The sequence below is a fragment of the Mizuhopecten yessoensis genome, unplaced genomic scaffold (genome assembly GCF_002113885.1).
Source record: "Mizuhopecten yessoensis strain PY_sf001 unplaced genomic scaffold, ASM211388v2 scaffold10717, whole genome shotgun sequence".
Taxonomy (NCBI): Eukaryota; Metazoa; Mollusca; class Bivalvia; order Pectinida; family Pectinidae; genus Mizuhopecten; species Mizuhopecten yessoensis.
The window spans coordinates 232,954-250,736 of record NW_018408686.1 but is presented as its reverse complement, the minus strand read 5'-3'; the positions used below and the strand labels follow the sequence as shown (position 1 = coordinate 250,736).

General features: G+C 35.1%; 2 protein-coding genes across 2 annotated transcripts in view; one reads left to right on the top strand and one right to left on the bottom strand.

Annotated features, from left to right (window-relative positions):
• Nucleotides 1-8,767, bottom strand: part of LOC110462005 (nicotinate phosphoribosyltransferase-like) — a 24,945-nt gene extending 16,178 nt beyond the window's left edge. The window contains exon 1 of the mRNA XM_021515765.1: nucleotides 8,481-8,767. Within this exon, the coding sequence (XP_021371440.1) occupies nucleotides 8,481-8,574 (94 nt within the window). The 5' untranslated portion in view covers nucleotides 8,575-8,767. The remainder of the gene's footprint in view (nucleotides 1-8,480) is intronic.
• On the top strand, nucleotides 8,647-17,783 carry LOC110462004. The gene is made up of 3 exons (XM_021515764.1): nucleotides 8,647-8,771; nucleotides 13,379-13,487; nucleotides 15,425-17,783. The coding sequence occupies exons 1-3, from the start codon at nucleotides 8,662-8,664 to the stop codon at nucleotides 15,557-15,559; spliced, it is 354 nt and encodes a 117-aa protein (XP_021371439.1). The 5' UTR covers nucleotides 8,647-8,661; the 3' UTR covers nucleotides 15,560-17,783.

Genomic DNA, 17,783 nt, shown 5'->3' with positions numbered 1-17,783 from the left:
ATGGTTGATATCCATCTCTTAGTTCCAGAGAAGAAGTCTCTTGAAGCAATAAAGCCAGGACCAGGTGAGCTAACAAGATGGAAGGGATTACACAAGAATTTTAAGGGTGATGTAGAGAAAATCTGCACTAATACATAGACTTGCAAAGAAATACATGATAGTTAAGTTGATATATCCTCAATTTATTCACAATGGGAAAAGTCTGTTTCATTCCTGCTCAAGATTTCAAAGTCTATTCTAACTTTATTTTCATAAACTTTTAATAGGCACTTTTAAAATAAGGTCTGAAACTTTGTTTTTTATTACTACTTCAAAAAATATTTTGCAACCCTAATATTTTGAGGGTTGAAAAACAGACACACAACTATTATTTTGGCCTATCCTTTTAATCTACAGCACAGGTAGACTAGTGGTTATCTGACTTATCTGTACACTTGTATTGAGTACATTGTTGTTTCTTGTAATCTTTGGTGTTCTACAACTTACGTACGATAACGTGGATGCATTTTACACTGTAGGAGATTTACGGTAATCGGGGAACGTTAGTTTAAGTTAAGCTTTAACAAAATATGTCACAATTAGGCAAGGTGCTCACTTAAATACTGTATACCATATGAACTATTCGCTGTACACCAGTTATTTTAAACATTCCTATTCGCCGTACAGTTTATTGCTATTCGCCGTACACCTCAACAAAATTAGTTATACCAATATCTAAAGAAAGAAGCATAATATAGAGTGACTCCATGTATTATCATGACTATATAACTATAAGAAATCATCTTAGCATATAAATGTATATAATCTACTGGCAAATGTCAAGTCAAGACAATACTTGCTGTTGCGAATGAAGATTAAGTAACTAGGCAGACTGTTTTGTAAATAATTTGCAACTACATCAAAACAATAACATGCCTCCTGTTTCAGATATGAATTACGTCTATGCTTTACTGTCGTGCTTCTTTATTTGTCTCTACACTACCAGAAAAATACAAGAAATATCGGAAAACTTAACGCGATTCGACTACGCCAAGCTTCCATGCCCGCTTCGGTACTAGCTATATCTGATGTCAGTCCTACACAGTGATTAATTTACCAATTATATTTTTGTGACAGTGGCCAAAATAAAGTGATACATAGCGAAAATATATCAAAACAAGTGATAATAAAAGAGTTGAATTACATAGATTATATAGCAGGAAAAACAATGCATCAAGAAAACATGATAATAACCGAAAAGTGACATTAAGTGACGTGATATTAGGTGGAATGTACTGTACTACCATTGGCTTATTTTTATTGGTTTTTAAATAATTCAAAGTTTTCTTAACGATAGAATTTTAACTACCATTTTATTATTGTATGTGTTGCAGCTTTGATCAAACATAAAGACGGGGAAAGGTAAGAAATTCCTTTATTACAGTGCTATATTTATAACCTGGCTAATACACATTGATCAGACAGATACGGGTACTCCTACTTTATACATTGTTTATTAAGCTAGCTACTGTCTATTCAGTTTTGCCTCATAACACACATTTTGGTAATCGATCATTTCATTGATTACCACTTTTTGGCATCCAAACTGGAGCTCAAATGTTGATGTCCCTATACTTTGTTCTGAAGTCATCACCACAGGGTGTCAGATTAGACAGGTTCATCCAACAGATATATGTTATGTTCCACAGTCTGTCGGATAAGACAATTTAATCTGACCAACATGTTGTGTCCCACAGGGTGTCAGATTAGGCAGTTTATCTGAAAAATATGTTGTGTTCCAGTCTGGCGGATAAGACAGGTTAATCTGACCAATATGTTGTGTTCAATAGTCTGTCGGATAAGACAGATAAATCTTACCAATATTTTGTGCCCCTAAGGGTGTCAGATAAGGCAGGTTAATCTGATGATATGTTGTCTCAGAGTGTCAGATTAGACAGGTACATTTGACCCATATATTGTGTCCAAGTTGTCAGACTAGACAGGTTGATATGTCCAATATGTTGTGCTCCACAGGCTGTCAGATTAGACAGGTTAATATGACCCATATATTATGTCCCATAGTGTCAGATTATACAGGTTAATATGTCAAATATGTTGTGTTACACAGGCTGTCAAATTAGACAGGTCAACCTGATCAAAATGCTGTGTCCCACAGGCTGTCAGATTAGCCAGGTTTGGCTGTATTAATCCATTGAAATATCATCTCTGTCATGTGCAATTGGTTTTTGGAATTATTAAGCAACTAAAATAATTATAAGCTAAGCTGAAACTAAACAATGTTAACACAGAGAGAAAAGTTTTCATATATTACCAGCTATTTTACTGTGTAAGGTATGGGCAAAATTCCACAAAATTGTGCATTTAATGATATTTTTATACAATGTAAATATAATTTGAAATGATCACTTATAAACAGTTATACACAAATTATCTCATATCTCATTGTATATGAAAATACATTCGACACAGTATGTGATATATATATTTGTCATTTTCATATTAATTTTCTTTAAATTATTAATTTAGAATCAGATGTGATTCTAATAGCAGCCAGAATTACGACCCTCTGTAACGTATTGTTTGATCCTATGTATAAGTGGTCTAATGTAAAGTGTAAACATACCTGGCTGTACATAACTGATATCCAAGTTGTCTACATTAATCCTCATGGCTGGTCAGGTCAGAGAGTGAACTAGCAATGCTATCAGCCGTGATCACTTCCCTCTATCCAAGTTACGAGGATTCAGAAATATTATAAATCGAGAAAAAATAGGTGTGGGTCCACCTTCCCTACCTCACAAAGACTTTTAATGCCTACTTTAGTCTTTTCTTTTACCTCATTAATTTTTAATAAGCGCTTTTAAAACCTGAAATGCTATTGTGATATAACCTTCCATCTGTAAATTATCTTTAAGCTGACAGTACATTGTAATTGTCTACCTTAACTAACCTACACAAATTTTTGCGAGCTGAAAGGATCAAGAAACACAACAATTATTTTGTTTGGCCTATTTAACGTTTTAAGAATTTCCTTTTTTTCATTTTATGTAAAAAATAAAGGAAAATAATAAAATGGGATTCAAAATATATACACCTATTTATGATAATGTGTTACTATCCTATGTTATAAACACCTATTTATGATAATGTGTTACTATCCTATGTTATAAACACCTATATGCAATATTTGTTTAGGTGCAATGACAGAGTGCACTAAAAAGATCAAATACATGTAGCTATATGTGTTACACACAGCAAGAAAATAACAAGTCAACTGCAGACAACAGACACATATTTTATGACAGTCGTTAAGATGGAACAAAAAATAAAAACATTTCCACGGAACTGCACCTCATTATTACAACGTCTATCATTGTACCTATAGGCTGTCGTGTTACAGATACCCGGCAATGCCTGTATGTCATCAGGCTATTTTTCTCATTAAAAGCATTGTGTATCAGCCTGTTATTGTCCAAGAATGAATATTTCATGAAAATGGACTACAAATGGCCCAATAACATATGCAGTACTGAAACATTTTATCTGTTCGACGCTATTTAAGGTTTTGTTTTTCTTCTAAAAGACAATCACCATCAGCTTGACTCATAAAGGACAGATGTCAATCAATGGATACACCATACAACCTATACAGTTTATGAAACCTACAAATTTCACATAAATATTCCCTAGCAGCATATGAAGTGTTTTTATTTTTCCTAAGCAAAATACAATGTACAGCTGATTGTCAGCTTTAGTGGGTGGTGGTATACACTTTCTCACACATATTCAGTATTTTTTTCCTAAGCCAGACACATTCTACAGCTGAACCCAAACTTTTACGGGTGGTGGTACATTTCAAGCCCCAGAGTTCTCTCAAACCTTACCTCAGGTAGCCCACGAAGAAATAACTCCAAAGAAAAAGATATTTTTTTAACATTAACAAAATTGGATCCGGATCAAGCTTGTCGGTAAAAAGAAAATTTCCAATACTGGAAAATTGGATAACTGATCCTTGCAGCACACACTTGTTTTGTACTAATTCTAATACCTTTACCTCCACTTAAAGATTATTCTTTTAAATAGTTACCTCCATTTTGCCCTACAGAGTCCTGCCAATCTATATATATATACCTAAAGAAGGACTACCCCCAGGGGCATACAATTCCCTTAGCTTTACATCAAGGACTGGTTAAAATGTTCAATATTTCCTTTCAAAATATAGTTCAGGCTGGTAGAATTTACAAAATCTGCCTGTGCGCTAACACTCAAAAAATTAAATTGGACAGCCCTTTCTTCTCTTTATAAAAGAGTAAACTGCTCTGAAAATTTGACAACCTAGATAAGATCTTCTTCCCTATTTCAATTACTTGGTACTTGAAAAATTGTCACTGCTTTGTTTTATTAATGCATATGTTCAAACATTATTTACTAGCCCATTGATACAACGTAAATGTAATGACCTTCAGCAACGTTTCCGTTCAATTCAAGACTTTTTCCAGGAAAATTGATAATGAACAAATTCAAGCACTGTCAAGTTAATACACTTTTTAACTCATTCACCCCTACATGCCGGTATCTAAACTGGACTTGCCAATTAAGTCATTGATTTGGTAAAGTTCAAATGTGACCTCAGGGGTGAATGAGGTCAGGGCCCATCCTATTCATGCACTTTTTCAAATGAGTACAACAATTAAGTACTGTAAATGTACTAATTTTAGAGGTATTCCAATTCTGGTGGCTTTTGCACTAATTTCATCCACTAATTCACGTCATTTGCTAAACAATGACTTTATATATATATAAAGCAAATGCCTTGACATACCACAAAAACCAAGCCTTCATGGGACAATAAATGACAACAATTAACTTGCATACATGAAAGAAAACCTTTATTATGTTCTAATGTATCTGACTCATCAATCTATACAGCATACATGCCAACCCTTCATATTTAGGATGGAGACTCTAGATTTTGGACCCAGAAATTTAACATTTTCAACCTGTGAATTTGCTAGAACTAAAAATATGTCTTTTAGAGGGATTATTTTGTCTCTAGGGGTATATACACACATTTTATACTATTATATAGGTTTTAACTTTGAGCATTCAGAATCTCCGATTGGAAATCTGGAAATTTTAAAAAGTTGGCAAGTATGATATATAGGCTTTGTTCTGCTACATTATCTGAAGTACATGTAGTATATAAAATAACTAGTCTATTTCAGAAAACAACATCTGTGCTTATTTATAATAATAATAATAAATAAATAATATACAACATTTGATATAGCGCCCTATCTAGCTAACATAAGCTTTAAGCCACTCTAAAGCGCTTTACAGTACATAGATATACAATTTTATACAGTCAATACAATTAGCATATATATATATTAATCAATACAATATTGAGGAATTCGCAGGAGCTGCCTTATCAGGCGCTGACTACTAGTCCTGTGCCACATGGCTAAGTCTCCCTATGTGTGTATGCCTGTGTGTGTGCTGGAGATGTATTGTGTTCTGTTTGTAGTGGGACCGTGCTTTCAACGGTATCATTTATAGTGCCACCTCACTTAAATGCTACAGCACAGATACCGCAACACCAATCCCAGACCCTTTTATATTCCACCCGGGTTGTTGGAGTTGTGTGGGCAGGAGAAAAACACTTTCTCTAATATTCCATGCGTACGGCGATTTCGGAGATCGAACCTCGACCAATGCCTGCTTGGAAGGCCGGAGTGTTAACCACTCGATCAATCCACCCATGGATTTAGTTACTGTAATTCTGCTGATTTAGGATTGTGCTGATATTACAGTCTAATAAGTCCTATCATCATTTTTGCACTAAATTTGGAGCGGCTAATATAAGTTTGCTTACATTATGCATTATCATGACACATTCTTAGCATATAGATAGGCCAAAACAAAAATTTGTCTGTTTAGGGTTGCATGGGCAAAAAAACAAGGGTAGGTAGGTCAGACTTTTTTTTGTATATTTTTGTGTACCGTGGTCATGTGATTATGACCCTACTATTGTATGTAAAACAAAGAATTACATAAAAAAGGTTCATTTGGAGGCAAATTGTGCTCCATATGCTGACATTAAGCGCCAACACGGAGCTGGAAGCCATTTTGAAAGGCAAGGAACCTTCTAAAATTCGAAAATCAGCGTTTAAAAAAAATTAAAAAAAGTTCATCAAAAAGTTTTGGGTTGGGGGTAAAAAGCTAGGGTCGGTCGGGATCCCTAAACAGACAAATAATTTTTTTGGTCATATATATAATCATTTTAATTTATCAGGCCAGCTGGAATATAGAGTATTTGTCTCATTCCCTGTCATCTATTAACTCATTCACCCCTACATATATTTAAACTGGACTTGCCCAGTCAATGATTTGGTAAGGTTCAAATGTGACTTAAAGGGTGAATGGGTTAATGACAAGTTGTCATCCATACCCACAATATCTTTTGGATTATGAAACAGCACATCAATATCATAAGTCAAAAACACTTTTCTGAAATTAATTAGTTTTTAATTTGTTTTTTTCCCTTATCTAATACCGTACGAAGCACAGTCCAATATCCACTCCTTCTCCTGCACCAGGTGTACAGCTACAGCAGCTGTGTTTTATGTCGATGTATACAAATGAACCTATCTAGCTACTTCATTGTTAATTCATGTACTGGTATACCTGGTATGTGTAGTACATTTTCTGAGTTATTATGTTGTCATGATTGTATGAGGTTTGTTATATTAATTACAGAAACAGTTCATTAAACGACTAAGACATCAATGACTGTAAAACCTGGTCCACTAGCCTGACATCTAAAACATAATTTGTGTCTTTTATATCAGGGCTTTTGGAAATTTTCAATATCTACCTTGAAGTTACAGCAAATGAAATGAAAGATAAAGCAACAACATTTAGATTTCGTAGTTCATTTATGGTTTACATGTTCTGTCTAGCTGGGCTAATCGTCATCAGAACAATTAAGTGTACAGTTTTGGAGGGCTAAGGTAAAAAAAAAACAAGAGGCCCATGGGCCTAAACGGTCACCTGAGTCTACAGTATTTATTTTTGTTGTTGAAATATGTACCAATTTGAGTAAAAAATAGTATAATGTTAACTTAACTTTGTCAGGACCATGAGCTGATCATTCCTAGACCAATTTTAAGTGAGATCGGCCTATTAGAACTTAGTAGCAAAATAGCGGCCATGGCAGCCAAATTGTATTTCTGATTGACCCGAAAAATAACAACACTTTGTCAGGACCATGAGGCGATCATTCCTACCAACTTTCAGTTCAATCGGCCCAGCAGAACTTGACTTTAAGTTTGAAATGTAAAATGTTAACGGACGACGGACGACGACGGACGAAAACGGATAGCAATAGGTCACTTGAGCTAAAGCTCAGGTGACCTAAAAATACAGCTAAGTCTTCATTACATCAATATAAATAATTAGTTATCATGGATCAATCTAGATTTGTACTGTGATACAAAATGAACAAAAGTGATGAATTGCAACACAAATAACGGTATATGAATATATCAATATATTCATTATCATTATTTAAACGACTCTGATGCTGTATTTTCTACTGGGGTTTGTGGTCAATCACACTTGATCCGGACTCACTATGTGCAAATATATATACATTTGTACTTGGCCATGTTTTATCATGCAGTCTGATTGTCATCCGCATTGGGACAATTATATTTTTCCCCTCCCATTTTTTCATTGTAGACCAAGATATGAATTTGGTTTGTATGAAACATCTGTATTTGTATTAGCTAGTTGTTTTTTATATACAACAGAAGCGGAATTTATTTAAATGTTGTTGATTTAGATGGTTTTGTTTCTTATTTGTGGGAGATTTTCAAATGGGACATAAAGTAAAACAATTCTTTAGATCATACATCAAATTTAATTGACAATCATTGAAATTGTCTATTTTTGTTCAACTAATTGAATAAATGCAGTCAAAATCTTTATTTCCAGCATTTGCTGTTACCGTTTAAAAAATAACTTTGTTCTTCAATATTAATTTATACCTACTAGTTTCAAAATACATTCTAAAAATCTATAAACATACGCTTTGAATTTTCAAAAATACATTACAACTGTTTCACTTTCATTTTGTAATTGAAATACATGGAAAACTTTAAATTGGAATTTTAATTTATTTCCTCTTTGATAAATTTCCCTTCATTTTTACACTGACTATATTTCAATAGCGCCGCTCTCAGCTACCCGCAGCATTCTTTATTAAGCCGATGGTGAAATTCATATCGATTTTATCGACATAACATGCCAGTGTAAACTTGTTTATCACGGCAGGCAAGGTGAAAATGAAACCGAAGTGAAATAAGGTGCGCGTTTTTAGTTTGTCACAACTTGGCTCCATTCAATACGCAAACATCTTGAAATTATATCAGACACGTAATAAAGAAGTTATTTTAGAAAGAGATCATAATGATTACCTGTAAGAATTGGCTGAATGACTCCATTTTGCTCTCTGCTCAGGATGCGAGAAAAACTACTGTCGGTTCCGGAAGACTGCATGTTGCTATCCATTAATGAAGGTGAAAGGTCAACGGATAAGAGTTCCGTTCAATAAAGGGTGGTAACTCTGTATGCTATCTATGGAGGAAAGTGACTGAAATGTCTGAAGATGTAGCGAAAACAGTCACCGAATGTAACACCGAGAAGTTCAACCAGGAGAAAAGGAAACGAAGAAAGAAGAAATACAGGAGAGCAAAAGATGAGTTTCTGTACGTAACCATAGTTACATAATTCAACAGAACAGCTCATTGGGGGAATCATCTCTGGTTTCAGCTGTTCGTTCAGTTTCATTTTTCCCTTCTCCTTCTTCTTTTGTTTAACTTTTCTGCGGTATGTATAAAAACATCATGCATACACTATAGACATGCGTTATTACGACGTATATGTATATTCACTGATTCGCTTTCTTCTCTCTGACAAATAGGTATGCATTAACCGTTACAATGGATTGCAAACGTTTCTTGACACTTAAAAGTTCAATTCAGGTTCATTGTAAGTTGTCAACGTCTTGTATTAATGTTGTATATTAAACATTTTGTGCATACTGTCAAAATAAAAACGCATATTTAATGTATTGTACCTCCTAGTATGGTTCCTCTGGTAGCTGGAACGGTTTCTAGATTCCATTGTTTTGATTGAGCCATTGTTTTCTCTGCAGAATCCATCTTTTCTTCTGACAGTGACAGCCGTCAATGCTTGCGCGTGCAAAACAATCACACGTGACGTCAGTTTTGGCACCCAGCCACACCCGTGGTTTTAATAATAGATGAATGGTGTATACATGTTTTGTTGTTACACGTGTGTATATTAACGTGGTCTCACAATACTATACATTACAGGTAGAGGCACAGGAGAGGGGAGTCTACCCCACACAAAAATAATGAGAAAAATGATGGAAATTGCAATTCTTATGTTCCCAGATCTTCTTACAAAGTTTTATCTTAAATAAACGTTAAAAAGCAATGTAATGTCATCAGACACAAATCTAGCAAGAAATATCAATTAATGACGTACAGTGATTCTGATAGGTATACACCAATTGTTTACCTTTCGACTATAATTAAATGTATTTCCTAAACGTTTAATTAGCATTACCAGATACTGAAGATGGAGGTTGCATGCATGCATTGCATGTTTACAAAAAAAGAAAAACTCTAAAAGAAGAAAACACCTTAATTAAAATGAATTGATTGTGGTGAAAAAGAAAAGACAAATCTGAATCATTGGTGCATGTTTTTTCCTTGCCCAACAGAGGTAGACTATCTCCACACAATAAAAGAAAAACCTAAGAGGAGCTATTTAATTAATGTTAGATATTTTGGAACAACTTGGGTTGGACCTGTGAAGTGAGGGCATTTGGTTGTGTTTCATTATAATGTTTACAATAGTTAACTGTAAAACAGCAAACAAAAAAATGCACAACCGGTTGGGCACGCTCGACTTTCCCGATCTTAAATCAGCCAAAGTTATATATTTTTTGAGAAAGATTATCGATAGTTCTTGACATGTATTGTCAGCTTTAAGGGAATTATGTATGATAGTTCTAGCTGTACATATAAATAAAGTGTCTTTTCCTAGGATTATTTCAGATGCAGAATCCTGTACAACATTTTCGAAAGGTTGATGAGTGCCATTACTAAGAGATAAATAGTGTAGTTACAGAGATACACCCAACTCTGTTTCTCTTACTCGCTTGGTGCGATTGACTTTTATACTTAAAGATAAATAGCGGAATGCTTGGAGTTGAAACCAGGATCTCTGGTTTACTAATCTGATACTCTACCAAATGAACCATAAAGAGAAATGTTCCCTAGCTGAGTTGGTAGGAAGCAGACTCCAGGAAAAAAATTGCCCTGTCTTACAGGGGTCACAGTGGTTCTTGCAAAAGTATCAATGAGTAAATTTGTCAACATTTCCTGGGTCCCAGGTCCCTACGTGTGCCTGTTTAACAGAGGTCAATCTATTTTCAAAGCCTCTGATGTACATGTAGTCTTATGCTCATCCGAATGAGCTAAAGAGAAATTTTCCCTAGCTCAGTTGGTAAGAAGATTTTGTACCAGGAAGACTAAAGAATTTTGAATAGTGCTGTATCATTTGAATTACTAAAGCTATATTACAGAAACCATGATACTACCCAATCCAGACAATAACAGAAATTAATTTAAGTTTTCGGCAGGTGAAGTTGAACAATCTTACATGAGAGAAATTGTCTTCTTAAGACACAACCACATTCTGCAGTCTGCAGATAAACTTAATCCCCAATGTTTAGGTCAACAGACCAGGATCCTGTTTGTTTATGCAGAAAAACCGGTCGGTCTATTTTAAAATGTTACATATTTAGGTAGAAACCCTGGCAGGCCTTGCAAGGTTCTGTCAAGGCTCGTCTGAAAGCAGCATCAGATTACTAGGTCCGACCTTACTTCATAAACGAACAAATCTGGTCCAACTTGTTCAACTGTTTGGATCGCAATAAACGGAAGCAACCCAGCTCACTACCAACTATACAACCCCCATGTTACCTTACCCATTATATCATTATAATTAGGTATCCTTAATTATTTACTGGCTCAGTGATCTGTCAACATTGTCATACGAAAGACACATGTCTGTTCTTTTAAGTGTTCAATTAGGTTTAATTTAGTATTCCTGATTTGCCAAAGTGTTATCAGTACAAGAATTATTGTGTATTATACCTTTGGAAAAATGTATATACTCTACATGTATATTATCAATGCATTAACCTGACTTTGTGGACAAGGCATACTCCTTTACACCCCTTCAATGACTGTATGTGTTATACAAACTTGATCATCAAACTCAATAATTTGGCAACACACACACTTTGTCGGTTATATACCAATATAATTTCAAAATTTCCTCCAAAATTTAAAGTAAAATTGGTAATTTAGACTGGATCTAGAATGATAACTTCAAGATGGCAAAAACTTCTACCCTTAAAATATAATGAATTATTTCATTTTTGGACATGTTTTTATATGTATTACATGTTAATTAGAATAGCTTATTTGGTTTGAAGATGTCAATTAATTTTAGATAATATATCAAAGTACTGAACCGAGAGGTCCTGATTTTTTGGCTTCATTAGCCAATGGCCATGTATTGAAACTAGTAGACACATTGTCAATCTTGGCTACAAGTTTGATTTTTTTTACATTGTACTTGGGTATATTTTCATGTATAATATTTTGTATTTAAAACTTCATGCATAAACTATGTAGCGTATTTAAAGGATATATAGATAAGTTTTGTATGCCTAGTGTGTATATAGGTTTGCCATTTTTTTACCTGTAATTTTGAACAGGAGCTATAGTCACTGTGTCATATCGGACACACATGTATACACACTTACATGTAGGACACAAAATGGATCTCACTGACTATTCCCATACCTTTAGTAGTTGAATGGAAATTGCAAACTTATGATTACTACTTATAGGGTTATAATAAGTTGGAAATTAATATATGGTGAGATTTTAGATAAGAGGTACACATTTTAAACTTTTGAAATGGGGTCTATATTATTAAATAATTTGCGATACCTGCCTATGAAGTAGAGAGGGTACATAATAATTAGTTGCCTTGTTTTTTCATCCATCAATTTGTTTGCATCGGGTGGACAAGTTATCCGAACACTGGATGGAGTGCATTCGAGAGAGACAAAGATTGTTAGAATGAACATTTGTTTACTTATTTTCCTGAGTCATACGAGTATTCAGAATTTTGTGTTTTATCACAATTCAGATGTTCATGAAAGAAAATTTAGCTGGCCCAGGGGGCTAAACAATATGTTCTTTGCAAAATAGCCCACAGGAAAAAATCACTGGTCTTGGCCAGAGGGCCTGCACCACAGTGGCCAGGTTGACCCCTGCAGTGAAATGCTATGAGACACACAATATCTGCATGCTGTGCATCAGCCTGCCACTTGACATTTGACTGCAGGTGACTTGTGTGTACATGCTATACCTAGCTGTACTGTGTATTGTCTATCAGTAACAGGTTTGCAGACTGGGTGTTAAGGATCCCTGTATCACTTCCAAAAACTAACCGGTTTGGGAAATCCAAAAGTGTATTTTCTGGTATGATGTTAGCTTTGATAAATCATTTACGAAGGAAAAAACCATATACCTTAATTATGGGAATAACAAATGTACAACACACTATTTCGAGTATAAAATTCAGTGTGATCAGAACAGGATTGTTTTGCCCGTAGTGGGACAAGGTCAAGGATCCTTAATAACTGATGTCACATACCATTATCTATTAATGTAAATGGGTCTCTCTGCTGTGAGAGAGCCTTTTGTTTCAGTAATTAAGGTCACTGGTCGGTACATGTAGCTAGGCTGCTATAGCTATTAGCATTAGGACACAAGTGTCAATTAGATCAGGGGTCGACACTAACACTAGTCCTTATCAGGAAATCTTGGACTAGTTACATTGACAAAGGACTAGGAAGTAATCTATTCAACTAGTCCTGTACATGGACTACCAAACAAAAAAGTTAGTGTCTTACCCTGTTAAGGTACTTCATAACAAGTCACAATATTTGTTTGTAACAAAGAAAATAAACACTTAAAATGTCTATTTTACCAGATTGAAAAATATTAGGATGTGTATGCATGCAGATCATCATATATTGAGCTGATTAAAGTGTTTTTTTTCAGTAGATTTTAAAGTTTTAGGATGTGATCATCAAATGTCATGCTGTTTAAAGCATTGTTCCTTAAATAGAGCAGTTGATTTTACATTTTGTGATACAAATTTTCACTATATATCAGTTTCTTTGTCAATATTGCAGTTTGTCATCCTACGACTTCCTCCCGATTCGACTGCTGACTTTGTTTGGAATGACAGTTTGTTTGGCCTTGTTTATATTCCAGATTACCACCTCCCTCCACTCCTACGAGGTATGTATACATTCAAGGATGTTATAAATCATCAGTCTGGCTACTCTTTGGTTGTACTTCACATATTTAGAATCCTCCTCTATACTCCAGGAGTTACGTACTTCTCATATTTAGAATCATCCTCTATACTCCAGGAGTTACGTACTTCTCATATTTAGAATCGTCCTCTATACTCCAGGAGTTACGTATTTCTCATATTTAGAATCATCCTCTACACTCCAGGAGTTACGTACTTCTCATATTTAGAATCGTCCTCTATACTCCAGGAGTTACGTATTTCTCATATTTAGAATCATCCTCTACACTCCAGGAGTTACGTACTTCTCATATTTAGAATCGTCCTCTATACTCCAGGAGGTACGTACTTCACATATTTAGAATCATCCTCTATACTCCAGGAGTTCCGTACTTCACATACTTACAATCATCCTCTATACTCCAGGAGTTACGTACTTCACTTATTTAGAATCATCCTCTATACTCCAGGAGCTACGTACTTCACATATTTAGAATCATCCTCTATCCTCCAGGAGTTACGTACTTCACATATTTAGAATCATCCTCTATACTACAGCATGAGTTATGCTCACCAGTACGCTCTCTGCACCCCTGGATTATGATTCAGGTAAAAAACCCTGACCAATTGCTAGGCTGATACCTGTCTTTTGAAGATTACAGAGCAAGACTTCAGAGGAAGTCAACTTTACCATTATGCTACTGCAGGATTCTCTTGATGTAAATCAAAGGATCAAACTAGTCATCCACAAGATAGCACACACTGAGCCTTCGATTTTGTCATGACATATTCCAGGGGTGCAGTGAGCATAAGTGAGCCTAACCCCTGGAGTATTGAGGATGATTAAGAAGAAAGTTGGGTTCAAACACATTCTCTGCTTGTAAAACATCAAAGTATGGATAGCTTGATATCCCCGGTTCCTGTAGATGGGAAACAATTCAATATCTGAAATAATCAATGATCAATCTACCTTAACTCATTTACCTCTGAAGACACATTTGAACTCTTCCAATTCAAAGGTTGGAATAGTTCATTATAAAATGTCAGGGGTGAATGAGTTAAACTACCTGTTGATTGATTATAATTGATAAATCTATATTTATGCAATTTAAACACATTTAGGCCCATTCATATATTTATATGGGACAACATGACTATGTCATAGTTAGTACTTTAAGGATCCCAGTACACCTGCCAAAAGTTGTAAATAAGTGTCGGAAACTGTTTTTTCTGGCATGACTATAGTTTTGAGCAATCATTTCTGAAGAGAAAATCATAGCTAACGGGACTTTCTGAAAAAAAATAAAGATGAAATAAACAAAATGTAATCAAAAGTAGAATTTGGAATGTAAAAATTCAGCATGACAAGACCAAATTATCCTCCTGGACAGCTCACATTGTTATACTATTGAGCTATAACTGTTTGAGCTACCTGGTCATCGGAAGTGTTTAGCCCAAACCAATAAAATCAAAAGTTAAGGGGAGGCTACTGTATACAGGAAAAACCACAGTGCAGTGAGCCAGGGATCCTTAAGGAAGTTAAGAGGAGGCTACTGTATATGTAGGAAAAACCACAGTGCAGTGGGCCAGGAATCATTGACACAGAATAATTGTATGAAGATATATGTAGTTGTGTTGTATATATATATTGTAATATTTCGTTATTTTAAAACTTACGAAATCTACATTTTATCTTAAAATGTATATGTCCAGAAAAATCAGGTACATGTAATATACAAGGAACTTTCTACAAGCTTGTTCAATTGTCTAAGATATTACAACAGCAGATTAACAATTGACTTTGATAGAAAGCTGGGTGTGGCAAATATTGTCAAATCCAGCTGTCAAGACTACGTGGGTCACCTGGTTCTCTACTCTTATATGTTACCCTGACCATTACATTTTACTTATTTTTTCACAGGTTTTATACAATATGGCTGCTATAGAGGACCGTTTTCCTGACTACATGTTCGGCCTTCATGGTGAACCAAATCTATGGTCGTGGGACCCTGATACAGAACTTTTAAAAGTCAATACAACAATCTTCATACACTGACAATGCTCTTCATTTCAAATATCGTTGATCATATTGATCATATGGTGAAGATCCGGGACCTCAACACATCACTCTTTAAGGTGCAATGTTGACTCAAACAACAAGGAAGTATCACAGCAAGCTATTCGTACACTATGAGTGAGTTTCAGTTTCAGTATCTCTACTCCTTATGTGAACAGAAGTTTTGGATCCTGATACTGAACTCTACCTGCAATCAACACTCGTATGCTGACAGTATACCCTGAAGGTACAATTCAGATCCAATGCTGCTGATAATTACGCTGAAGCTACAGATTGAACGCTGCCGATGATACACTGAAGGTTCCTTCACTGAAAGTGCTTTCTTCTTTCAAGTTACAGTTTACGTCCGGTATCACTGATCCTACACTGAGGACATCTGGCATTAATCTTAGGGAAGTGTTTGGTTCACACCTTTAGAACCATTGATCATTGCTCATCTTTATATGCTGTTCTGGTGCTCAGAAAGTTCACCACTGTCAATATGGTGAAGGTCAATGCTAAACTATTGTCAATATGTTGAAAGGTCAACCCAAAGCTATTGTCAGAATGGTGAAGGTCAACCCAAAGCTATTGTCAGAATGGTGAAGGTCAACCCAAAGCTATTGTCAGAATGGTGAAGGTCAACCCAAAGCTATTGTCAGAATGGTGAAGGTCAACCCAAAGCTATTGTCAGAATGGTGAAGGTCAACCCAAAGCTATTGTCAGAATGGTGAAGGTCAACCCAAAGCTATTGTCAGAATGGTGAAGGTCAACCCAAAGCTATTGTCAATATTTGTTGAAGGTTAACCCTACTCCATTGTTAAAACGGAGAAAGTCAGCCCTAAACAATTGTCAATATGTTCAAGGTCAACCCTAAACTATTGTTAATACACTACATAAACTACAGTATTTATTCCATATTAAGGGGTCACTGAGGGCCTTAAACCAATTTTCATACATTACATCAAATATGAGGAGATTTTCAGGTTTTTCTGGAAATTTAGACATTAAAATGAAATAAGAATTTCGAAAATCAGGTAGATGACACTGAAAAATCAGAAAACCAAATAGGCTGTATTGTTAGCTATGAGAATACAGGGGGTAAAAGTTAAGGATTAAATGTATATTTGGCTGTTTTAGGGCTCGTGCAGGGAAATGAGTCTCATGTAAAGTTACTGAAATACAAATTCATTTGTGTAAACTTTGCTTTAGGCTTACTTCCCTTCATCAGTCCCGTTACCAAGTAAACATTTTATCCTGACATTTTAATTTTATAGTTTACGTGTATATTTATTTCACATTATACAACAATGTTTAGATATTTTTTTATGGTGATTTTCATTTCATTATTCATTTGTGTGGTCGCATTGGGAACAGCCGATTATTACTTGAGCTGCCACCAATTGCAAAGAGACTTATACATCTCTGCATATGATAAGGGTCCAAATTTTCTGTAGTGATTGAATTATTTCCTTATACCTTATGTTTAATTCAGTGATAATATTTTATTTGCATTTGTGAAGTGATTAACTTCAAACGATACTTATCGAGAAATAAAACACATTTGTTTTATGTGCAGATTATAAACTACAGCAAAAGTATCTTGTAACATTATTGTTGTTTAAATTGTTACTTTATGTACGTTAATTCTAAAAGTTCTGAAGAGCAGCCAAATTCAGATGTTCATGTAAGATGAAAATTCACTGGCCTGGGACAGACATCCTCAATACTCCAGGGCCCGTATTTATGAAACCGTTCTCATACTCAAGCATAGATTCTGTGCTCAAACCATTTTATTTGCAACTCAGTTAAACCATATCAAATGATCACAAAGTCAAATGTTAACATTGGAACAGTGTTTGGCCTTAAGTCTCTTCAAAACGTTCCCAAATCATTGACAAAATAAGATGTATTTATTAAGTTATAGCAAGAACAAGAAATTAGACTGGAGCACAAAATCTATGCTTGAGTATGAGAAGGGTTCCATGAATTCGGGCCCAGGGGTTACGCCGGGGTTACGTTTACTTTTGTATACACACTCTGCACCCCTGGAATATGTTATGACAAAATCGAAGGCTCGGTGTGCGCCACCTTGTGGATAATTAGACTAGAACATGTTGGTCGCTTAATGTTAAATTATGACTGGCTTGGAAGTCGGGTGTCGCTCCTCTGTAAACTTCAAAGGACAGGTATCAGTCTAGGTAGCCATCAGGTTTCTTTACCC